Genomic DNA, 25,679 nt, shown 5'->3' with positions numbered 1-25,679 from the left:
TTATGTAAAAATACTTTACTAGTTAGCTTACCCAAAACTGTCATAACCCCTCTATAAACTACTCTACATGCAACAACACACCTCGTCAAAAAAAAAAAGTCTGAACGCATCATCTCTGCTTTGAGAGATGTTAACTGGTAAATAGAATCAGTTTTTATGCACCAGGCACAAATCATTGTTTTTTAGCGGACTCCACTAGTAGAATAACTGCAACACAATAGGAGGAAACACAAGTAGCAATTCCTGACTTCAACTGGAAATTTCAAAAACGAAAAAAAAAAGCAAAAATCTTAAATCTTCTGCTGATCACGAGTACGGACTCCACTATCTGCAGAAATCAGCTTCAGCCCCTATGTACCCCACTTCTTGAAATGCTTAAATGGCTGCATGTTCAGGCGCACCTACGCAACTAACATTGTTCAAGACTGCGCTTTCTCCAATAAGCTGTCCGTGTTTACTATACTTTGTTGTTTCTGCCTCATAATTGTAAAGACCTCCGCTGGTCATGGGGCTAAATATGTTCTAAACATATACCGTTAACAAAAAAACGAAGAAATTGTCGTCCGAGTTCAAAGTAGGATTGCTGCATACCTGCTAACTGCTCCAATTCAAGTTTAAGGCAAATCTTTCTCTTGTATGAAACGTCCTACCCAGTAAAGAGGAGAAAATAGTGCAGAAGCGGTTCCACACCATGTCAGGGATAGTAAGCACTAAATGAGGGAAATTCTTCTTCACGGTGCGCTCTTGGCGAGCCGATGGCACCCCCCCAGGATACAACTAAGGTCACCTGAAATGGACATTTTGCTCCAACTTGAACTAGTGAACTGGCCCTCCACTCACACGAGGCAAAGTGGATATTTTTAACAGTAACTGCAGGTAAGTGACTATTTCATCACTAAAAACACAACTTGCCCAAAGGCTAACAACTTACGTGGTTACACGGCGAGCATTATCGGATAAATAAAAGCAACGATGAAACACGCCACGTGACATCAATCTGTGACGACACCAAGCTTGGAGATATAGTCACCCTCGCCATATGACGTCCGCATGCTTATGTCGTCATAGTATCCGCTCACCTTAGCCCTGGGAGGCAGCAGCTCGCGCACCGGGGTCCCATCGGAGACAGTAAGCCGTTCAACTTTCCCGCTGAACGGGTCCCTCACCCACACCGTGACGGCCATCGCGTGGGACGGAAGCACTCGCAGCCACACGCCGAGGACTCGCAACCGGAGCTCCCGGGTCACTGGAAGGAAAACAGAAGCCGCCGCGCGTGAACGGAAGAGGGCGGATTCACCGGCAGGGTCAACTCCATGCAATCAACGCAGTTCTACGTCAGCCGCCCCGTGTGACGCAGTAAACGCGGCAGCCATCTTGGAACGGTGAAGGGTGAATACCTTTTGAATGGACGCCTTTTAGTCACAGGACGGGAAACGTGGCCTCCGCTGTTTCACGGCGGATGCGAGGCGCGGATTCACCGAATGTATCACGTAAAGCTCCGCGGTTGCAGGAGTGGGGGTCCCGCTTATGGTGTTTAACCGACCTCTTTTCCCAGTGGCATACCGCGGGCTCCGAGGTATTTTAACTTCGGCGGGGGTGAGAGCCTCAAGACGTGGCCAATTTTTGGCAAAAATGATGCACTCTCATAATCCTGGTTCGCCTAGTTCAGATGTCGATAGCGTGTTCATCCCCACGATGCCCTGTCGCTGGCTAATAGGTATACCAGTCAAGTTTACTGATTGCTTATATGATAAGTGCAATGTTCATGGGTTCAGGGGCACTTATAAGTGACACAAATGCCAAATGACACTTCATGAGTGTAAAACCAAGCAATTAAGTCAACATAAAATACATATCAGAATGTAACTGCTCTGAGTATTAGAACCTTCAAAAAAAGGTCTTTAAAGTGCTGACCAACTTCTGAAATGTAAGGTCACCAATTGCTTACTGGAAAATGTGGATACCCTACCCCCCACACTTTAATTAGCTTCTGTTTCTCTTGACGTGACAGCTGTCACAGGAATCGGACCGTTCTTGAGACCATCAGACACGCAAACGGTAAGCACAGTGGAACCATTTGAACAGTACACGGTCTGTACCGCGAAGTAGGTATGAGGGGGTGGAGCACGAGTACATGCTGTGCAACACGGGCGCAAGCGATGGGCAAGCTTCAGAATTATTAAATAGCAAATATTGATCTTCAAGTCTGTGGCAGCCTTTGAAAGTGTAAGAACCTGATCCGACTCTTTCTCGCAGGATCTGCACTTTACAGATCACCGAGTATTGAAATTTGGGAATCAAAATAAAGAGATGTATTAGCTCTAGCTAACTGTCACAACTTAACCACCTGATCTCATCTTGCTATGTTTCTGCTCCCCCCAGGGCACAGCCACCTACTATAGCTCTCCTGCTGGGTGGCTTAAGATTACTTGTCATTCTGGGCTCAGTTCTAAGTCCAGTGCCAACTGACTGCTCATCATTCCTCCAGTCAGACTCACTGTACTGCACATCATTGCTGCTTTCTGTATTATGGATACAGAACAGGCAACCATGAGGGATTGTGTGCTGCTTCCAGGGTCCTCCCTCACCTCTTGCCAGCCTTTGCCCACATGATCCTCAAGACATGTCATAAGTAAAGGGTCTAAACTTTGCAGCTGCAGGGTTGGATGGACTCAGTGGCATATCATAAAATGATGGGATCACACTGCAGAATGTGAAGAATGGCCCCGGAATCTCCCATATGTCCCAAATATTCACTGGTCTTGGAAGAATGTGGACACTATGAAGGGTTTGTACCCCCCCTTCCCTACCCCCTTCACCGTGCAGCAGCATCTGGTTAGATACACCTGTGCACAGTGAGGATCATCAGTGGTTCTCAGCCAGTGTCACATACTGCTCACTCTCTTTAGCTCCGAGGCTCAGAACAGATAACTAGGCAGGGACTGTATTGCTGCTGATTGCCTGCACTGCACCTGAATACTCAATGCTCCATATGAGCCAGCACTTTGCCCTTGATTGACTGCAGCACCCATTGTGCTGATCCTCGCTGCTAACAATTCTGAGTCAGGACAGGGCCAATAATCAGACCAGGTTGAGCCAGGGTCTTGTTTTAGACAGGACAGTGGACAGTACTGATATTGTAGGGGATGGAGGGCAGCCAGAAGACAGACTGGACTTGTGATGGTGCTTCTTGTATTGTGCTGCATCTACGCTCAGTGCTGCTGGGTGTTCAAAGAAAGGCTGTCTGTGGTTGTTGGTTTTGGGCGTTTTGCACAGTTCAAGCCTGAATCCTGCCGCACGTGTAATATGACCACAGGAGGCCAGTGGGTGCTGATTATTAATAAGTTGACTCACTCACCAACATCCTTTGGGAGAAAAAAAAAATTGTTCCGAGGGGGCTGAGGAGCTTGGGGGTAAGCAGAGAGGGGAGCCAATGATAATGCCCTCCGTAACCTGAAGGTTGAAAACCATCTGCGCAGCGCTACTGCCCATTGTTCTGTAAGCGTCCACAGAGCAGCAAACACCAGGCCAAGCAGGAAGGCAGAAACAATTAGGGAATCATTAGTATTGCAGCCCAATAACAGCGTGGAACAGGTCCGCAAAAACAGATCATATCCATGCGAGGCAGGGTCCAAAGCCAATTTAATTGTGTATTTTAATGTGTAGCATCACACGCAAGTGACATTGCATGCCACGCATATGCTGCAGTTTAAATAATCTGTGAAACTAATGACTAAACAAAATTAGTCTGTTCCAAGCTGACAGTTAGCAACAAGGGACCTATATTTAATATGGGCCCGGCTCTTCAATAAATGGGGCAACAGCTCTGCCTGCAGCACCTCATTTCACTGCTAGGAGCTAGTTTAAAATGCATGATTCAAAAATTTAGTGCAGTGTGATGCGGACACCAGCACTAAACTACGTTAACGTAACCCGTGGTGCGTAATATGTGGTAGGACTGCAAAGAAAGGCTTAATTTGTGCTGGTTAAGGCTGCCATTTTCTCTGGAGCAAAATACCAGCCACAAGTACATCTTTTGAGATTGACTCTATGTGCTTTAAAATAATTTAGGAATAATTTAGACTACTCTGGCCTTCCTTTAATTTGCTTTAATAGTTTATTTGTTGATTTAAATTTAGAATTTAATGATTATCTAGATTTTTTGTACCTTAACATGAAAATACCAGTCAGGTCACTAACATACCAGTCAGTTGGCAACCCTAGTAGATGCAGACATACTAACATTTGTGCTTTGTTTTTTTCCAGGATTCGTAGTGCGGCTGTGGTCTAGCTGTAATTTAGATGGAATCCTTCTACCCCCACTCACTGCATAGTTGTAGCTGCTTATGGTGAGTTTTTAAAAAACATTATCCAGGAGAAATCAGGCCAACAGGACTTGTGCGAGTTTAGCAGAGCTCAACCTTGAGGGAGTGTTGGCGCGAGCAGTCCTTGACGACTACGTGTAGTAGTGGATTGCTGTGCTCAAGTTTCCATCGTCGGTGCTCCGCTATGTGCACCCACATTGGATTGGGCACATCTAGTAAAAAAGTACAGTCATGCTATGATGTTACATGTTGCCATTTGGATTGGGCAGAGGTAACACTATAACTTAGACTTCAAAGTGCGACTTGCATAATTTCAGCGTTCCAACATTTATGTGTGGAATTTACTTTGTTTCTAATTCTAGGGTGACAAGATTATCAGTATACTATAGTGCACGTTTAACATACTGGAGGAATTTCACAGTCCTTCTAAAAGTGCTTGCAAAAGGATTACAAGTATTTCCAAATACGCAAAAATCTATTTGGTGCACAATTTGTATTGTCTTTATTTTGAAGTCTTCAGAGGCGTTTTACATGTCGAGTCCTACTGTCCTTCTAATTTTTTAGCATTCTTTTGACCTTTTCACAGGTGACTGTGTGCACAGCAGACCTTCTGTTTAACACCTCATCAACCAGTCCTAGCAAATCAAGAACGTCCCATTAAATCCCACAATTGAAAAGAATATTTTTTGAATTACATAGACACCATTGAAGATGAAGATTTATGACAAGGAAGAAAAAAAGAAAATTCATTTTCTTTCATTAGGCTCCCAGGTTCTTAAAGTTTATAATGGAATGGAAAAGAAACCTCATTCCGACAGCTTCTGATAATGATGTCTTCTTAAATGCGTTAGCTGATTTGGATGATTACTATTCCACGTCGGTTTACATTGCTATCAACAGAAACAATTTTTTTCCAGATAAAACAGGAAAAATCATAACCTGTTGAAGAATATATTTCAGCACTTGCCTTGAGATGTAAATTTGAGGCCTTACATTATGAATTAGAGACCAAATTATAATGCATATTAATAATGAACATATTTAACAATGGTTGTGGATAGAGGTTGTGGATGTATTGATTCTAGTGGTGAAACAAATGATATTGTTAGTTGAGAGAATTCAAAGTAAAATAAGTTAGTTCCTAGTACTGAAGAGAGCAAAAAGGGTAATTCCAAATGTTAGGAGAAAAGGAAAGACAATGGGGAACTTTTTTTTGTAGATGTTGTAGCAAGGATCTTTTGGCCTACAGTAAGAATTGTCCTGCCATTAACCAGAATTAGAACTTTGGAATGTTGGGAGCTCCATTGAAAACAATGGAGTGCTTCGAGTTTCTAATGGCAGGAAGAAGCCCAGAGCTCCAACACTCCAATGTTGATCACAGCTGTTGCTGTGAGCAAAGGCCTGACGGAGCCCCCCTCGGGCTCCGTCAGGCCTTTGTTTTATTTATTAGAACATTCTGCCCTCTAGCTGCGGAATGTTCTAATAGCCTTATAGCCCTCTGTACTAGGCTATATGGCATTAAAGTCCCGCACCCTCTCGTGTGGCTCGTGCCTTTAATGCTGGAGTGGGCCTTTAATGGCCTGTATAGCCCAATTCGGTGGTGGGGCGGTTATAAGGCTATAATATACCACTTGTGGTATTAAGCAGCAGTATGCAGCATGTGTGTACAAAAGCTAAGCCAAGTAGAAAGGTTACAATTGTTAAAAGAGAGTCTGACTCAAGTCGGAATCGAGTGATTCTGGTGCAGACAATGAAGTAAGAAATAGTGAATATGTCATATGTATAAATGAAATTGAGGTTAGAGGGAAGGTAAGTATACTAATGAAGCAATCAAGCAGCAAACTACCAGTGTGCAAAATCACATTGGGGGGAGTTATGTAGTGGATAGGATAAGAAGGTGTTGGATGAAAAACCTGTAGGAGTTACTGGATGTCAATGACTTACCTCAGATGTTACACCCAACAGTTTTTTGGTAAACCAATTCTGATGGTTGGCTAAAGAAAAGTAAGTTTTGAGTATAAAGGAAGGAAAGCAATAAAACAATTATACTATGTTCATGACACTCAGTGTGTTATTGCTGCGCATGCTGTTTGGACTTGATTCTGTGGCTGGTGTTTTTCAGAAATGAATGCATAAACATTTCAGGGATTTTGCAGGAACAATTTACTTTCAGGATGATTTTTTGGTGAAGGGAGCAGACAAAGATCAGCATGATGAAAGGTTAATGTGTGGTGCTCAAACTCGTATGCGGACTGTAATACGGCATGTGCACCCACACCCCGCGGAACCCCCGGCACCGACATCGGCCTAACCTTCAACGGCCCCAAGAGTGAGGTGATCCTGCTGGCGGAGGCCCGCTCGAGTAGGAGGTGATTGGCGGCCATAATCGTGCATCAACATGAGAACCAGGTGGGCTAGACGAAGCTTGGCTCCTGGCAGAGTGGAGGTGCTGCCACAACTCAGATCTGCGGTACTAAGGTAGGGCCGGCCTAAGACCCCCCCTCTCCCTCCAGAGGCCCATGGTGTAAGGGCCTGCGGTCGAGCCTGGGGAGCTGGCAGACGGGCCACATCGGTCCCCCACAGCCACCCTTTGCTGCACCGTTGATCCCTACTGCCTACCCTCCTACACAGATTTACGACACGACTGGGAGCTTTATAACCTCTTGCATGGAAATCAATACCTAGGCTATAGCGCTCATTATTATAATGCGGGCTGCTTCATATCTCAGCCTCACACAGACCTGCCAATCTCCTCTAATAATTATGCCTGGCAGGTTCACAACCACAAAGGTCCTCAGCCTGGCAGACATTTTGAAACCTGCAGCTACATTTGGTGTTGCATAGACCCCAACTGACCCACCCTGCCCCGCACAGGATTATAGAGCCTCTACTACATTTCTCGCTAACTCTGTGTGGTGCGTACGTCTCCTACCTCTAAGCCTTACCTCGCAGTGTTCCAACTGGACTGGGTTCCTGCGCTCCTTGGTAGCCTGATGCCTCAGTCTTTGAACCCTGCTGAACTGGCCTACTCCCCCTGGGATTACTGATGCCTGCTGACTCTGGCAACTTGGAGTCAAATTACAGCATCCTCCTGATCACTGGTGGGAAACAATAGTTCCAGGTGTCGTCTTGCTCACCTCGCTACTTACTGTCACAAAGGACTATTAGCCAGCATTAGTGTATGAGCCCCTGAGGGCTATGGTGCACGGAAAACCAAACAAAGGTGCCTCAATTGTAAAATATAGAAATCCGGAGGTCCCACGCAGCTCCACCCAATGGCGGAAGACCAAAGTGTACGCCGCACTGACCATAATCCACAATCTGGTACCAATGCAATCATGGCAGAGTTTAGGGCAGGCTTCAGTGCCATTGATGGCCGCTTTGATATTCTGGCCAGACGTCTTGATACTATGAATCAATGACTTGATCGCCATGAGAATTGAATAACCTCTGTGGAGGAGAGGGTGTCCTATCTGGAGGACGGCACCACGCAAACCATGAAACAGCTGAAACGTATAGAGAAGCTGGTAAAAACAATGGCTATGACAAATGAGGACTCGGAAGCTAGTGGTTGGCGAAATAGCCTACGCATACTGGGAATACCAGAGTCGAAAAACACAGGCCGCCTTGACCTTTTTGTTGAAAAAGTATTGACTGATCTGTTTGGTGTACAGCAATTCACTCCAGCTTTCGTGGTTGAGCAGGCACACCACTCATTGGACCCATGCTCAAATCCAGGAGATCCTCCTAGACCTATAATTGCTCACCTGCTGAACTTCAGAGACCGAGACGCAGACCTGCGGCTGGCCACTAGGCACGGCCCCCTGCATTGGCAGGGCTGTTCTGTCTCCCTCTTCCTGGATTCACTGTCTTGATTCAGGAGGCACGTCATAAATTCTCTTGATGTCAAGACTACACTCCAAAAGCTGGGTTTTTGTTATGGAATTTTGTATCCAGCGCATCTTTGAGTTGATGTTAATGGCAAACCACGTATATTCGTCACTCCGGAGGCAACAAATCTGTAAACTACGCCTGGATGATCATTCTGCTTCCGACCACACCATGCCAGACAGATCACTGCCGGATATCCACTCCAGTGCAAGTAATGATATTTTTCCTACTGGATGATAACAGTGGCTTCCTGCTCTTGAGTAACTTCATTGTTTGCAGACCTGGGACATTGATTCACACTGATGTCTCTTGACCACTTTTGTAACTTATCTTACTAAGAAGACTCTTTGATCCCGACAGCCACCCCCAACACTTACTCCTTTCATCACTGGGTGTCCGCTGTGGCGTTGCCACCCCCAAGTGGTACACACATACATGTTAACTATGTTGTTTTTTTTGTTTGATAGGGTTTATTGTAAGGGACGGTACTTTGCTCTTTTTAGCCTGGATTTGAGGGGGTGGGTTGTTACTGAAAGCATTTATATTACTGACTGATGTTTCCTTCAGTGCCACTGTAAGATTTTTTTGGTCGCTTCTTATCCTTGTTCTTACATGCCATCCACTGCATTAGATGGTCCGTACAGATGCTCAAAACACACAAACTCTACCTTATGCTTATGTCCTGGAATATTAGAGGCCTTAATGACTGCCGTAAAGGTAAGCAAGTTTTACAATATAATAATCGACACAGTGCACAAATAGTGTTTCTCCAGGAGACGCACCTATCCCCAGGGAGAACACACATTTTTGCCTCTGTATGGGGAACACATAGATTCTTTGTTAATTATAGTTCTTACTCCAGAGGGGTATGTTCCTCATTTATAAAAACATACAGATTAAGCTTACTGTTACAGTTACTGTTGCAGATGCCGATGGTCGGTATGTACTGGTGACTGGCATTCTGGCAGGATAGTCAATACTTCTGGCCAGCATATATGACCCAGTGTCGACTCCCCCGACTTCTTTTTATCACTATCCACCCAAATTGGGTGCCTAGACTCTGAACACCTTATTGTGGCTGGGGATTGCAACTTACTGATGGACCCCCAACACTATACATTGAATCCGACCATCAAAACTAATTCGCTTAGTATCCTCAAGGACAATATGCAATACTTACTACGTGATCCTTGGTATCTGAAACACAACTCAAATTTATGGTACACTCACTACTCAGCCCCCAACAAAACGTGGTCACGAACTGACTATTGTCTTCTCACTAGCACACTCTGCCCATGGTTGATCTCCACTCGCCATATTTCTCGCACCTTATCTAACCACTCTCCTATATTGATTGCACTACCATTCCCTTTGGGGGAAACCGAAAGAGACAGTGGCGATTTCCTACACTAGCAATTCAGGAAGAATTGTTCTGTTCAGAGTTATGCACAGCCATGTTGGAATATTTCCGGCTTAATGAAGGAACAGAAGACCCTCCCACCACTCTTTGGGAGGCATTCAAAGCTTACATACAGGGTGTTTGCATCTCTAAACACTTGGGGTCCTTGGAGACATCCGTGGGAGTCTCTGACGTCTTGATGAGTGGTTGGCAGCTCTCAACACTGGTGTATCCAGGGATACTAACCCACCTGCCACGCAGGATCGTGAAGTTCTTCTCACTGAATATCGACATATAGCTGAGAGGGAAGTCATTTATATGGGCAAGCACGCTAGAGCTCATAGATACGATGAGGGCGAGTGCCCTGGGAAGACTCTGGCCCGCTTACTACATTCCCAGAGGGGCAACTCCTACAGAACTGTATACTGATGGAAACAAACATTTTACATCAAATAAGGATGTACTAGATACCATACTCCATTATTACACTCAATTATATACCTCTCGACTAGTGGGTGGCCCGGGTGGAATACCTGGAGGAGGTAGCGATGGTCTGCCTCTCATATCCACAGCACCAATTCCTTAGTGAATCGATTTCATGCGATGAGAACGTTCAGGCAATAGGCCTCGATGGCTATACAGGGGAGTTTTACAAATGCTTTAAACACCTTCTGGCGCCCAGGCTACTTGCGGTATATGAGGAGTCACTTAAAACAGGAGTCCATCCGTGCATGAATAGGTAATAACACCCCTTCCCAAACCCAGCAAAGATCCCTTAAACTGTGTTTTTTATAGACCATTGTCACTACTAAATTTTGATAATAAAATACTAGCGAAAATCCTCTGATCTCGGCTCTCATTATTTATGGACCAAATAATATCCCCAGCACAATCTGGATTTATCCCCCTACGCTCAACATCGTTAAATCCGCCGGACACTTCCTCGATGCTGACTAGAATCTCCCCGAACGTACCTGCAGCTAGATGCCGAAAAGGCATTTGATTGTTTGAAGTGGACTTTCCTGTACACTATTAGACGCAAACTGGATATACCCCACAGTTTTTCCTCATTGATAAAACTTTTATATACGCAACCTACAGCGGACATTAGAGTTAATGGTACTATTATGACCCCTTTTCCTGTATTGCGAGGTACCCGACAGGACTGCCCCCGCTACCTTTGCTTTTTGTCATAGTGCTAGATCTCTTAGTTCAACACCTTACTCTTAGCCATTCCCATCGCAGTATGCAATTTAAACCTGTCCCATTACTAATTCCCCTCGATGTAGATGACATCCTACTTTTCATCCAAAAACCGAAGGAAAACCATATCCCATTACTGCACGAGATAGCAAGGTTTGGGATACTATCAGGCCTTTGGCTCAGTTGGGCCAAATCTGAGCTCTTTCCTACTACCCCTGTTACATGAAAAGCCCAATATGAGTACCCATTGACCTGGTGTGAAGACTCAGTTAAATATTTAGGTATCATAATACCTAAAGACAAGGTTCTACAACTAAACTACGGTCCTGTGGTTGACACGGTATCTGCACAAATTGATAGATGGATCAAACTGCCTCTTTCAATGGCTGGCAGGATCGCCATTATTAAGATGGTGCTTCTTCCACGATTTCTTAACTTATTCCTTAACATTCCAATCTCTCTCCATAACTAATTTTTTCTTACTCTCCGTGGTCTACCAACAAAACTAATCTGGGCCGACCAGCGACTGCGCAAAAAACTGGAGCACCTTAGTACTCCCCTATGGAAGGGGTGGGTTCAGGGTCCCTCGCTTTCAGCTATATTATTTAGCTGCCCAATGCCAATACACTCATCATTGGTATCAAACAGACACTTGGCTAATATACGCCAAGCCCACGATAGACCTCGCTGCAACCCCTCCCCTTGTTTCTATACTATCACAAGGGATCCCCCTGGACCCTAAGGACATCCAAACTCTGTCCACTACCTGCTGGGCATGGAGGAAATTAACATGTCTCCTGGGCGGAACCCTGCTTTCTCTTCCAGGGGATCCTCATCAAAGTCATAAACATTAAATATTCCCGCCCTTGTGCGGGGACCCCGGAGCTTATATAAAAATACACACATATTATACATGTGTAAAACAGCAATGCAGGCTATAATTATAAACAGGCTAAAATGCTTTATTTCTATGAAGTTTTTTTTTTGTTTTTTTTAATATTATAAAATTACAATAGAGAATAAATATCTACCCACGCCCCCAAAACTGGGCTTAGGGAAGTAAGCAGCAGTAAACACTAGAGAAAAAGAGAAAAAACTACATTGAAAAACAATGGAGCATTCTTAGCCAGTAGGCTGCATGCAGGTTAACACAGGAAAACCATAAAAACTTTGGCACCGTGCCTTTAAGACCCTGAGCACCTCCAGTATCCCACCATGCCTCAGGGGTGAAGGAAAGGTGACAGTTGGTTCACAGTTAGGTCAGTTCTTTTTTCCGGCTTCTTCTGAGAGGATCCTGGAGCATTGAGCTCTCAGTTTTTCTGAGTTTTTTCTCAGAAAAATACTTTAAAAAGCGTTTTTTCCTGTTTCATTCGACAGATAACATCTTTGTCTGTGTTTGGCAGTTTTTTCCTGACAGAAAAATGCCTTCACTTTTTGTCAAATGCCCTTCTTGTGGGAAGAAGAAGGCCCAGTCAGACCCACACTCTCTTTGTATTGTGTGCCTGCCTCAGAGTCACTGCCCTGACACTTGCAAGCACTGCAAGAATATGTCAAAGAGGACTCTGAAGGACAGAGAGAAGATCAGGCTACATGGGCTTCATGAGAGGCAGAAAACATCGTCCTCTTCACTTCCCAGGCAACCAGCAGGCCATTATCAGGAGAGAATGGCTAGGTCGACGTCAGCAGGTAGGAAAGTACCTGTTTGTTCCCCGTCGACGTCGTCGCTGCCACCGTCTCACTGGCATAGATCGCCGTCGACGGCGACCCACCCGACGTCGAAGGAGACGGCGTCGAGGGAACACCATCGCAGGGGCAGATCTCCGTCGACGGCAGCTCGCCGATCGACGTCGAGCCATCGCCGGCGTGCCCGGTCGCCGCCAAAGGCCGTTCGCCCCCGACGTCAAGAGAAGCGACGTCGAAATCGCCACGACGGCATGAGAGACATCCGCCGTCGACCTCCCACCGCTCCATGTCGAGGCATACGACGGCGAGTAGGTCGAGGTCCAAAGATCGCCGTTCGACGTCGAGACACTCTACATCGAGACACTCAACGTCGAGGCAAGAGCAACCGATGGGGCACCCTTCGACGTCGACACAGCCGTCGACGTCGACACAGGTTTTACCTGTCCCGCAGGGAGTAGAACATCGCCCTCCGCCAGCAGACAAGGCCACACCATCTCCCGTGGTCTCCATACCGAGCGACTCATCTCGTTCAAGAGCGGCATCATCTGGGCATGTTTCGCCCATCAACCTATCTCCAAGATGGCTAGAGAGCCTTAACAGACCAGCGGCCTTCCCGGATTCGCAGTATTCGCGAATGTACTCGCCTACTGCCTCCCTTCCAAGAACACCATCACCGACAGCAAGGGCAGGACGGGCTCGTTCTGTTCCTCGTCAACCGACCGCGAGGCCTGGGCTCTCTGCTACAGCGTCTCGCAGCAGGTCTCGTTCTCAACGGCGATCCAGGTCTCGTTCACGAAGAAGATCACCCTCTTGGTCGTCGTCAGGATCATCTGTCGGGCGTTACTCCCCCACCCTAACAGATTCTCCACTTGCTAGGGTCTCACCGGTGGATGACATTACCACGTTTAATGAGGTGCTGTTAAGGGGAGCGCAGAAATTAAACATAGAGGTTCCAGAGCCATCTACCTCCTCGTCAGTCATCTTTGAGACTCTGCAGCATAGATCAGCGTCAAAAAAGCTACTGCCTCTAGTGCCTGGTTTGTTGCAGCCAACCATGGACACTTTCCTGGCCCCAGCTACGCTCAAATCTGCCCTGGCTAGGATTCTGAAAAAATATAAGGCTCCCAAACAGGACCCTTTGTTCCTAAGAAAGGATCCGCCACCGGACTCTGTAATATTGTCCGCAGCCCGAAAAACCCACTCGGTGGCATCATCCTCCACGGTCCCCCCGGATAAAGAGAGCAGGCATCTAGACTCTCTGGGGAGAAAGATGTGCGGTACGGCGGCTTCGGCAATGAAAGTCTCCAGTGCTTCTGCACTCCTGGGCAGGTATGACCGTTCTCTGTGGGACTCCCTCAATAGATTCACAGAGAAATTGCCCAGAGAAGACAGACAAGATTTTCAAGAGATCTTGCAGGAGGGATGCCTGGTATCCAACCAGGTTATCAGCGCGGCGGCAGATGGGGCGGATTTAGCTGCACATGGGTACGCACATGGAATCTGTGCAAGAAGGTCTTCCTGGCTGAGACTGACTGGGTTAAAGCAAGAAGCACAACAGCGCATCCTGAATCTCCCATTCGCCGGGAACTCGCTGTTCGGTACCCATGCAGACGAGGAAATGGCCCGCATGAAGACCGAGGTGGACACCATGAGGGCAGTAGGCCTGGAAAGGAAGAAAGATTTCAGGAGAAGGTATAGGCCTTATGACAGGCGCCCTTTCCAGCAGAGGGTTCAAACCCCTCACTGGTCCCAGAGGCCACAACAACGGCAGGGACGCCCTCTCTTTCAGCGAAGGAACACAAGGGAGCGAGGGTCAAGTAGACCTCAGCAGTCCACACCGAAAGCGCCGGCCAAACAATGAGATCTCGCTTCCCTCGACACTGTACACCACTCCGGTGGGGGGAAGTATTGCAGGTTATCTTCACGAGTGGCACTCTATCACAAGAGACAAATGGGTGCTCAATATTGTCGAAAATGGCTACTCTCTTCTTTTCAAACAGCCTCCACCACACTTGCCACCAGCCAAATGCAATCCATCTCATCTCAGCCTGCTGCGCAAAGAGGCTCTCGCCCTCTTACAAAGGAATGCCATAGAAAAGGTTCCACCTGCGCACAGAGGAAAGGGGGTTTACTCCCGTTATTTTCTGGTGGCGAAAAAGGGCCGAGAGGGCGTTTTCAGACCAATTCTGGACTTATGGCTGCTGAACAAATACATAAGAAAACAGAAGTTCAGGATGCTAGCGCTTCACCAGATTTTCCCTCAGCTACATCAGGGAGACTGGATGTGCTCCATCGACCTGCAGGATGCATATTTTCACATCCCAATAGCTCCCAAGCATCGGAAATTTTTGCACTTCCAAGTAGCGTCACAGCACTATCAGTTCAGAGTTCTACCATTTGGCCTGAAATCTGCCCCACGCGTCTTCTCGAAATGTATGGCGGTGGTAGCGGCACATCTTCGAAAACAAAAGATATTCATCTACCCATACCTAGACGACTGGTTACTGAAGGCTTCTTCTCCGGAGCAGGCGAGAAGCCATCGGGACATTGTGCTCAGGGTTTGCGAGTCTCTAGGTCTTCAGGTCAATTGCCAAAAGTCAACCTTGATTCCAACACAGAACCTTCACTACCTGGGAGCTATAATAAACACAGAACTCCAAAGAGTGTATCCTTCGGAGGAACGACTATCCTCAATAGACAGGAAGTGTCAGGACCTGTTGAAAGCCAACGCGCCTACGGCACGTCAGGTGACATCGCTGCTGGGCTCCATGGCATCATGCATTTTCATTGTCCCAAATGCCAGACTGCACATGAGGCCCCTCCAAGAGGCATTGAAGAGCAACTGGAGCCAAAGGACAGGTCGCTGGGAGGACAGAGTGCGACTACCGGCAGCGGCACTTCAGTCATTGAAATGGTGGATGCACACACCTCACCTGTCAGCAGGTGCTCCGTTTCACCAGGTAGTTCCATCCGACACTCTGGTAACGGATGCTTCTCTTCAGGGATGGGGGGCTCATCTGGGTCCCCTTCAAGCTCAGGGCCTGTGGTCAGACAAGGAAAAGCAGTACCACATCAATCTGCTGGAACTCAGAGCGGTCCATCTGGCTCTCAAGTCTTTCACACCATTAATTCAGGGGAAAACTCTCCTAATACAAACGGACAATACAACCACGATGTATTATTTGAACAAACAGGGGGGAACGAGATCACTACCCCTATCTAGAGAGTCCCAAACGATATGGCATTGGCTCCTGGCCAGAGGAATGTCACTTACAGCGGTTCACCTGCCAGGGCAACAAAACGTGGAAGCAGATTTCCTGAGCAGACACCTAGAGGACGCACACGATTGGGTCCTACACGGCGAAGTCGTCGAATACATCTTCGCTCAATGGGGTCGACCTCAATTGGATCTCTTCGCAGACGAAGTAAACAAGAAATGCCCAGACTTCGCATCCAGGTTCTACCGTCCGGGATCTTGAGGGAATGCCCTGTTGATCGACTGGTCAGGGATATTTCTCTACGCCTTTCCACCGATTCCCCTCATACCGGCAGTGATCAACAAACTTTACAGATCCAGAACCAGAATGATTCTCATAGCGCCACAATGGCCCCGTCAATTCTGGTATACAGATCTCCTCAACCTATCGGAAAAACCTCACAGGAGGCTGCCGTGCAGACCGGATCTTCTGAGCAGAATGGAGGGCAGGATTCTACATCCCAACCTACCCTCTCTGAGCTTAACGGCATGGCTCCTGAATTCCTGCAGTATGGGCACCTAGGGCTCTCACAGGAGTGTATGAACATATTGAAAGAGTCCAAACGACCTTCCACGCGGCGTTCTTACGCTTTTAAGTGGAAGAGATTCTACATATGGTGCTGTCAACAAGGCCAGAATCCCATACGGGCTCAGGAGGATGTCATACTGTCCTATTTACTTCATTTGGCAAAGTCCGGTCTGCAGGTATCATCTATTAAGGTACATTTGTCTGCCATTACAGCCTATCGTTAGTCACCTTCTCAAGAATCCTTCTTTACGAAACCTGTAGTCAAGGATTTCTTAGAAGGTTTAAAAAAAGTATTTCCGCCCATTCGGAGACCATCTCCTCCATGGGAACTGAACATAGTACTGTCAAAACTTATGGGCCCTCCTTTTGAACCTATACACAAGGCCTCTTTACAGCACCTTACGTGGAAGACGGCTTTTTTGGTGGCCATTACTTCGGCGAGGAGGGTCAGCGAAATTCAGGCTTTGTCTTCCAAAGAACCGTACACGGTTTTTCACGACAATAGAGTGGTTCTGCGAACTCACCCATCTTTCCTTCCAAAAGTGGTGTCAGAATTCCATATCAATCAGACTATATCTTTACCGACTTTCTTTCCCAATCCGGAGACTCCGGCAGAGAAAGCATTGCACTCCTTAGACTTGAAAAGAGTGCTGAAATTTTATTTGGATAAAACAAAAGCGATTAGACATTCCAACCGCTTGTTTGTAAATTATGGTCATTTGAGGACAGGAGAGGCAGCATCTAAACGAACTATATCAAGATGGATAGTTTCTTGTATTGTTAATACTTACCAGCTGGCTAATAAACAATTACTAGCTAGGCCTAAAGCGCATTCCACAAGGGGAAAAGCGGCTACTGCTGCCCTCCTTAACAATGTTCCAATATCTGAGATTTGTAAGGCTGCTACATGGAAGTCTATACATACGTTTACTAGACATTACTGTTTGGACTCAGGTGCAAGAGCGGATGCCCAAGTGGGGCAGGCCTCTCTGAGAAATTTATTTGCATAATACGTATCTATTCCTGCACTTCTATTAGACAGTCCGCAGAGTTTTGGGATGGGCTTGCTAATCTATTCAATGTTTATGACTTTTGATGAGGATCCCCTGGAAGAGAAGGATAAGTTACTTACCTGTAAATCCTAGTTCTCTTCCAGGGGTATCCTCATCAAAGTCATAAACAACCCACCCTCCTCCCCGGACTCACGTCTCCTAGAAGTGCAGGACAGATTGTCTTTCGAATCAGTTACACAGATTGTCACCGTAAAAAAGTACTGACCTAACTGTGAACCAACTGTCACCTTTCCTTCACCCCTGAGGCATGGTGGGATACTGGAGGTGCTCAGGGTCTTAAAGGCACGGTGCCAAAGTTTTTATGGTTCTCCTGTGTTAACCTGCAAGCAGCCTATTGGCTAAGAATGCTCCATTGTTTTTCAATGTAGTTTTTTCTCTTTTTCTCTAGTGTTTACTGCTGCTTACTTCCGTAAGCCCAGTTTTTGGGGCTTGGGTAGATATTTATTCTCTATTGTAATTTTATAATATAAAAAAAAAAAAACTTCATAGAAATAAAGCATTTTAGCCTGTTTATAATTATTGCTGTTTTACACATGTATATGTGTGTATTTTTATATATGCTCCGGGGTCCCCGCCCAAGGGCAGGAATATTTAGGGGGTCATTCTGACCCCGGCCGGCAGCGGAAGCCGCCGGCCTGGCTGGAACCGCCAGAATACCGCTGCACGGTCAAAAGACCGCCGCGGGTATTCTGGGTTTCCCGCTGGGCTGGCGGGCGACCGCCAGAAGGCCGCCCGCCAGCCCAGCGGGAAACACCCTTCCATGAGGATGCCGGCTCCGAATGGAGCCGGCGGAGTGGAAGGGGTGCGATGGGTGCGGTTGCACCCATCGCGATTTTCAGTGTCTGCCTGGCAGACACTGAAAATCTTTGTGGGGCCCCACGGCACCCCTTACCGCCATCCTGTTCCTGGCGGCCAAAACCGCCAGGAACAGGATGGCAGTATGGGGGTCGGAATCCCCATGGAGGATTCCCCAGGGCAGCGGGAAACCGGCGGTACACCGCCGGTTTTCCGTTTCTGACCGCGGCTGTACCGCCGCGGTCAGAATGCCCATGGGAGCACCGCCAGTCTGTTGGCGGTGCTCCCGCGGTCGTTGGCCCTGGTGGATTTTACCGCCAGGGTCAGAATGACCCCCTTAATGTTTATGACTTTGATGAGGATACCCCTGGAAGAGAACTAGGATTTACAGGTAAGTAACTTATCCTTATTCACCTGCCTTGCAAATTGCAGATAACCCATGGATCCCTATTACTTGCAAGACTTTACTGAAAAGCACCCTTTCACGGTGTGGCCTTTTTACATTTGATGACTTTCTTCCAGATAGCCATTGTAAGGAAATGCCTCCTTGGCATGGTTGCCCCCTGACTTTTTGCCTTTGCTGATGCTATGTTTACAATTGAAAGTGTGCTGAGGCCTGCTAACCAGGCCCCAGCACCAGTGTTCTTTCCCTAACCTGTACTTTTGTATCCACAATTGGCAGACCCTGGCATCCAGATAAGTCCCTTGTAACTGGTACTTCTAGTACCAAGGGCCCTGATGCCAAGGAAGGTCTCTAAGGGCTGCAGCATGTCTTATGCCACCCTGGAGACCCCTCACTCAGCACAGACACACTGCTTGCCAGCTTGTGTGTGCTAGTGAGGACAAAACGAGTAAGTCGACATGGCACTCCCCTCAGGGTGCCATGCCAGCCTCTCACTGCCTATGCAGTATAGGTAAGACACCCCTCTAGCAGGCCTTACAGCCCTAAGGCAGGGTGCACTATACCATAGGTGAGGGTACCAGTGCATGAGCATGGTACCCCTACAGTGTCTAAACAAAACCTTAGACATTGTAAGTGCAGGGTAGCCATAAGAGTATATGGTCTGGGAGTCTGTCAAACACGAACTCCACAGCACCATAATGGCTACACTGAAAACTGGGAAGTTTGGTATCAAACTTCTCAGCACAATAAATGCACACTGATGCCAGTGTACATTTTATTGTAAAATACACCCCAGAGGGCACCTTAGAGGTGCCCCCTGAAACTTAACCGACTGTCTGTGTAGGCTGACTAGTTCCAGCAGCCTGCCACACCAGAGACATGTTGCTGGCCCCATGGGGAGAGTGCCTTTGTCACTCTGAGGCCAGTAACAAAGCCTGCACTGGGTGGAGATGCTAACACCTCCCCCAGGCAGGAGATGTGACACCTGGCGGTGAGCCTCAAAGACTCACCCCTTTGTCACAGCCCAGCAGGGCACTCCAGCTTAGTGGAGTTGCCCGCCCCCTCCGGCCACGGCCCCCACTTTTGGCGGCAAGGCTGGAGGGAACAAAGAAAGCAACAAGGAGGAGTCACTGGCCAGTCAGGACAGCCCCTAAGGTGTCCTGAGCTGAAGTGACTCTAACTTTTAGAAATCCTCCATCTTGCAGATGGAGGATTCCCCCAATAGGGTTAGGATTGTGACCCCCTCCCCTTGGGAGGAGGCACAAAGAGGGTGTACCCACCCTCAGGGCTAGTAGCCATTGGCTACTAACCCCCCAGACCTAAACACGCCCTTAAATTTAGTATTTAAGGGCTACCCTGAACCCTAGAAAATTAGATTCCTGCAACTACAAGAAGAAGGACTGCCTAGCTGAAAACCCCTGCAGAGGAAGACCAGAAGACGACAACTGCCTTGGCTCCAGAAACTCACCGGCCTGTCTCCTGCCTTCCAAAGATCCTGCTCCAGCGACGCCTTCCAAAGGGACCAGCGACCTCGACATCCTCTGAGGACTGCCCCTGCTTCGAAAAGACAAGAAACTCCCGAGGACAGCGGACCTGCTCCAAGAAAGGCTGCAACTTTGTTTCCAGGAGCCTTGAAAGAACCCTGCAAGCTCCCCGCAAGAAGCGTGAGACTTGCAACACTGCACCCGGCGACCCCGACTCGGCTGGTGGAGATCCAACACCTCAGGAGGGACCCCAGGACTACTCTAAGACTGTGAGTACAAAAACCTGTCCCCCCTGAGCCCCCACAGCGCCGCCTGCAGAGGGAATCCCGAGGCTCCCCCTGACCGCGACTCTTTGAATCCTAAGTCCCGACACCTGGGAGAGACCCTGCACCCGCAGCCCCCAGGACCTGAAGGACCGGACTTTCACTGGAGGAGTGACCCCCAGGAGTCCCTCTCCCTTGACCAAGTGGAGGTTTCCCCGAGGAACCCCCCCCTTGCCTGCCTGCAGCGCTGAAGAGATCCCTAGATCTCCCATTGACTTCCATTACAAACCCGACGCTTGTTTCTACACTGCACCCGGCCGCCCCCGCGCTGCTGAGGGTGAAATTTCTGTGTGGGCTTGTGTCCCCCCCGGTGCCCTACAAAACCCCCCTGGTCTGCCCTCCGAAGACGCGGGTACTTACCTGCAAGCAGACTGGAACCGGGGCACCCCCTTCTCTCCATTCTAGCCTATGTGTTTTGGGCACCACTTTGAACTCTGCACCTGACCGGCCCTGAGCTGCTGGTGTGGTGACTTTGGGGTTGCTCTGAACCCCCAACGGTGGGCTACCTTGGACCAAGAACTAAGCCCTGTAAGTGTCTTACTTACCTGGTTAACCTAACAAATACTTACCTCCCCTAGGAACTGTGAAAATTGCACTAAGTGTCCACTTTTAAAACAGCTATTTGTGAATAACTTGAAAAGTATACATGCAATTTTGATGATTTGAAGTTCCTAAAGTACTTACCTGCAATACCTTTCGAATGAGATATTACATGACCAAGTGGAGGTTTCCCCGAGGAACCCCCCCCTTGCCTGCCTGCAGCGCTGAAGAGATCCCTAGATCTCCCATTGACTTCCATTACAAACCCGACGCTTGTTTCTACACTGCACCCGGCCGCCCCCGCGCTGCTGAGGGTGAAATTTCTGTGTGGGCTTGTGTCCCCCCCGGTGCCCTACAAAACCCCCCTGGTCTGCCCTCCGAAGACGCGGGTACTTACCTGCAAGCAGACCGGAACCGGGGCACCCCCTTCTCTCCATTCTAGCCTATGTGTTTTGGGCACCACTTTGAACTCTGCACCTGACCGGCCCTGAGCTGCTGGTGTGGTGACTTTGGGGTTGCTCTGAACCCCCAACGGTGGGCTACCTTGGACCAAGAACTAAGCCCTGTAAGTGTCTTACTTACCTGGTTAACCTAACAAATACTTACCTCCCCTAGGAACTGTGAAAATTGCACTGTCCCCACTTTTAAAACAGCTATTTGTGAATAACTTGAAAAGTATACATGCAATTTTGATGATTTGAAGTTCCTAAAGTACTTACCTGCAATACCTTTCGAATGAGATATTACATGTAGAATTTGAACCTGTGGTTCTTAAAATAAACTAAGAAAAGATATTTTTCTATATAAAAACCTATTGGCTGGATTTGTCTCTGAGTGTGTGTACCTCATTTATTGTCTATGTGTATGTACAACAAATGCTTAACACTACTCCTTGGATAAGCCTACTGCTCGACCACACTACCACAAAATAGAGCATTAGTATTATCTATTTTTACCACTATTTTACCTCTAAGGGGAACCCTTGGACTCTGTGCATGCTATTCCTTACTTTGAAATAGCACATACAGAGCCAACTTCCTACAGCCATGCCCTCACACACTCAACAGTCGCACATTTCTGTGATGCCCCACAAATGGACCGCTTAATTTTACACCGCATTCGCAACACGCTAAAGGCCGCCATGCCTACCTACCTGATCGCCCCCGATGACTTTTCACCCTTGAAGCTCGTTATCTCAGACCCAGACAGTGTACAACTGATATCCCAAAAATATAGAACCAGTATCACAATGCTTTCAGTGCATGATCACAAACTCAGAGCTTACTGGGAACGTGATCTAGGAAGGCCCATAACAGATAAAATATGGGCAGGATGCTGTGCACAAGACTAGTGACTCCCAACCATCAACATAAACTTCTCAGCTTTAAATTTCTATGGGGGGTCTACATATCCCAAGCCGACCAACATAAATATGATCAAACTCACACCTCCGGCTGTCCCAAATGTCATACTCCTGGAGCAGACTTCATCCATATGGCTTGGTCCTTAGGGTTGTTAACACAAACAGGAGCACAATTTTCCCAAACATATCTCATATGTTTGAATTCAAACTCGATGCAGACTCATTAATTGCCCTTATGGGCTAAATGCTACATCTCCCCAAAAGCACCAGGCAATTTGGCGCCATTGCCTCCTGTCTAAAGAAGTTGTGATCCATTGGGGTGGACTTTCCCCCTCCTCCCCCTTCTGTGGCCAAATGGCTCACCAGCATGACGTACTGCGACACCACTAGCGAAATATATGCATCCCTACAACCCCTGACTTCAAGGGCTAAAGATATTTGGTACCCACTGCACTCCTATTTACTATCAATGACTTCCCTGTCCCAAGAGTCCTGTTCCAACATGATGGAACCCCCTCCACCTGCTTAAGGTGCTTCACACTAATTTGCCTTGTGCCCTAGGCCAATTGTTCCTTTCACATTCCACTCGTATGTAAAGACCAACAGTAGGAATATAATGTTGGGCCCACTCTTTAGAACACCTGTCTGCACTATCCCCTGCTTTATCCCACACCTGTGGGAGAGAAACAACACGTCACTAATTCATGTGCACAATGTTACAGACGTTATAGGGACGCAACCACTTTCACTCACAAATTACGATGTGATTTACATTTTTTGGATTTTTGGATTATATTACTGTTGTGTTTGTTTTATCCCACAGGGCAGATGACACATATGGACTACACTATACTCCTCTGTCACTCATTCTGACTAGATATGTATGTAAATGTACAAAATGTTGATATTGCCCCACCGTATACATCTGCATCTCCTTCCTTGTGGGAGCTGAATAAAAAACAGTTGATTAAAAAAAAAAAAATACCTGTAGCAAGAGCAGTGTCCATGATGACGACAACCACATCGACGATGGCAACCCTGTTGACAATATCCCTTACAATACTGGCTACAATGATTGTGACAACAAACACTTCAACACCAAGACCAGCAACAATGCTGCTGTCGACAGAGACCTCATCATCAACGATAAGACCACCGATAAAGAAGACACCAACATTACAATTTACATCTGCCCCGATGACAACATTGTTGGCAGTGTTGTTGACGTTAGAAAAAAACGGCTCGAGAATCTTTGCGACTAGAGCACACTTCACTTAGCAGAGTGTCTCCTCTCGTATGGAGGACTCCAATGATGGTCTGTTTGGGACAGCTCACAGTCACTACTAACTTAATGTAAAATATCAAGATGAGGATGAAGGGGACTACTATGAATAGTTCTATGAGCCAAGACAACAATATATAGAAAGATTTAGGCAGTATGTAGAGCATTTGCAGCATTTTGCTCATTCTCAGTCTCAGGAAGGCATGTTTCTGGTTCCTACAACTCTAGTTCAAGACCTTCAGGGCATGTTGCAGGACTATTATAAGTGCTTCCCTAAACCTGTAAAGTCAGCATCTCCATTGCCTTCCCCCCTCAAGCTCCAATACCGAAATCACTCAGTCCTATGCCACCACCTGCAACTCCTAGAATGACTCCAGTGTCCAGCATTGCTGTGTCTCCTGCGTATGATCCATCTTCCTGGGGTGAGGACAGACAGGAAGGGGAAATCACCGATAACCAGTATTTTCACACTGAATGGGATGATTATCTCATTCCAACACCTTCTCCACCTGTGCCGCAACTGGTGGACTCCCCGCCGGAGGATATCTGAGGTTTCCACAGTCTTAGGGAGAGAGCTGCCAAACAGTTCCAATTACCTATAACAATCAAGCAATCGGATTGTTTCTTACAGGACTTCAAGGAACCCACAAAAAAAATCTGTTAGAGCAATCTGGTGGATTATACATAGGACAAAGGAATAAAAATAATGAAAAATCCTGCCACAGTGTCAGCTGTTCTACCAAGAGTTGATCAAAAGAATACAAGGCTCCTAAGGATTCGCCTGCATGTCAGGTTGGTCACCCATTGTCAGATTCTGTGGTGACCAGCGCTGGTCCAAGAATCCTTCAACACCGATATCAACACTGCCTGACAAAAAAGGCAGATACCTTGATAATATAGGAAAAAAGTTTTCGATTATGCCAGCAATAACAGTTCGAGCTGCCAATTCACTGGAAATATTGGGCAGGTATAACAGGCAGATGTGGTCCAACATCGCTGCCGATGTAGATCTTCTGCCAGAGAATGAAAAGGTAGAGGTAAAGAAAATCTCACAGGAGGGAAAGAGAGCCTTATAAGATGTTGATTGCGCTATGGATATAGCCTCCACAAGATTTAGACAGCTTGCAGGTTCTGCAGTCCTTCGTAATCAAGGATGGCTGAAGGCTATGTCTAAGGCTACGGCTTGGGCCTTGGCTAGATGTGCAAAATATGGGTGCTAGCCCAGTCAGTAGAGGTTGCCAGCACGGTGCACGTAGGTCCAAAGTAAGTCTAAGCACCTCTTGATGGTAATGGAGTCAAATACTAACTGCCTTTTAACAGAATTGCATTTTTTGTTTTATGTTATCTTTATATGTTATGTTAATGTGACCAAATGTTAACGCAAATATTATTGGTCTTGTAATGGTTTTAATTAACTGAACAATAAATTGATACTGCTACTGGCTGAAGGCTATTTCATTTAAGCTTGAAGTGCAGAGCAAAATATTTGATGTGTCTGGCTCAGTTAGGCAAGCACGTGGATATTCTGCCTTGCAAACAAAAGAAGCCGACACAGGGCAAGGTACTTGGGCACCTTACAAATGAGAAAAATGCCTTTTTGAGGGGCACACGGAAAAGGTGTGTATTCGTACAGAGGGGGCTACCAGAGATATCAACCTTATCAGCACTTTCAACCGTCTTATAGACTGCCCTACCAACAGCAAACTTATAGATCGCCGCCAGCAGCAGCCTACTCCAAAGAAGCTACGAAGGAAAAAGCAAGCATCTCAGGCAAGAGACAAGTGCAGAAAACAGTGACAATGCAGCAGTGCTGGTTTTACCCCTTAGAGATCACCACCTTAAAGGAGCAAACATTTCCAGATATTTCTATTAGTGGCAGAAAATAACATTGGGCAGATGTGCATTGGATCTCATCACATACGATCATACTTAGATTCCACTGACCACTCCACCAAAAGGAGCGCACCCACTTCATCTACTTCTCCTTCAGAAAGGAATTAGCCATGCTACACAAAGGAGTAATAGAGAAAGTCCCACATTCTCTAAAAGGAATGGGTTTCTGCTTTGTTTTTTCTCTAATAAAATAGAAATCAGGGTAATGGTGAATTATTTAGATTGAACTAATACCTG

At 47.0% G+C, this 25,679-nt stretch overlaps 1 protein-coding gene and 1 long non-coding RNA gene across 2 annotated transcripts in view; one reads left to right on the top strand and one right to left on the bottom strand.

Moving 5' to 3' along the window:
- SDE2 (SDE2 telomere maintenance homolog) overlaps window positions 1-1,309 on the bottom strand; it is a 153,304-nt gene extending 151,995 nt beyond the window's left edge. The window contains exon 1 of the mRNA XM_069236176.1: window positions 1,080-1,309. Within this exon, the coding sequence (XP_069092277.1) occupies window positions 1,080-1,184 (105 nt within the window). The 5' untranslated portion in view covers window positions 1,185-1,309. The remainder of the gene's footprint in view (window positions 1-1,079) is intronic.
- Window positions 1,310-1,360: 51 nt separating this feature from the next.
- Window positions 1,361-24,944, top strand: LOC138296764 (uncharacterized). Its single transcript, XR_011203893.1, has 3 exons — window positions 1,361-1,717; window positions 4,267-4,349; window positions 23,091-24,944. It is a non-coding gene; the product is annotated as an uncharacterized lncRNA (long non-coding RNA).
- Window positions 24,945-25,679: the final 735 nt, after the last annotated feature.

This window comes from Pleurodeles waltl, chromosome 5 (assembly GCF_031143425.1).
Source record: "Pleurodeles waltl isolate 20211129_DDA chromosome 5, aPleWal1.hap1.20221129, whole genome shotgun sequence".
NCBI lineage: Eukaryota > Metazoa > Chordata > Amphibia > Caudata > Salamandridae > Pleurodeles > Pleurodeles waltl.
The sequence above is the reverse complement of the archived record's forward strand: the minus strand, read 5'-3'. Positions and strand labels throughout refer to the sequence as shown.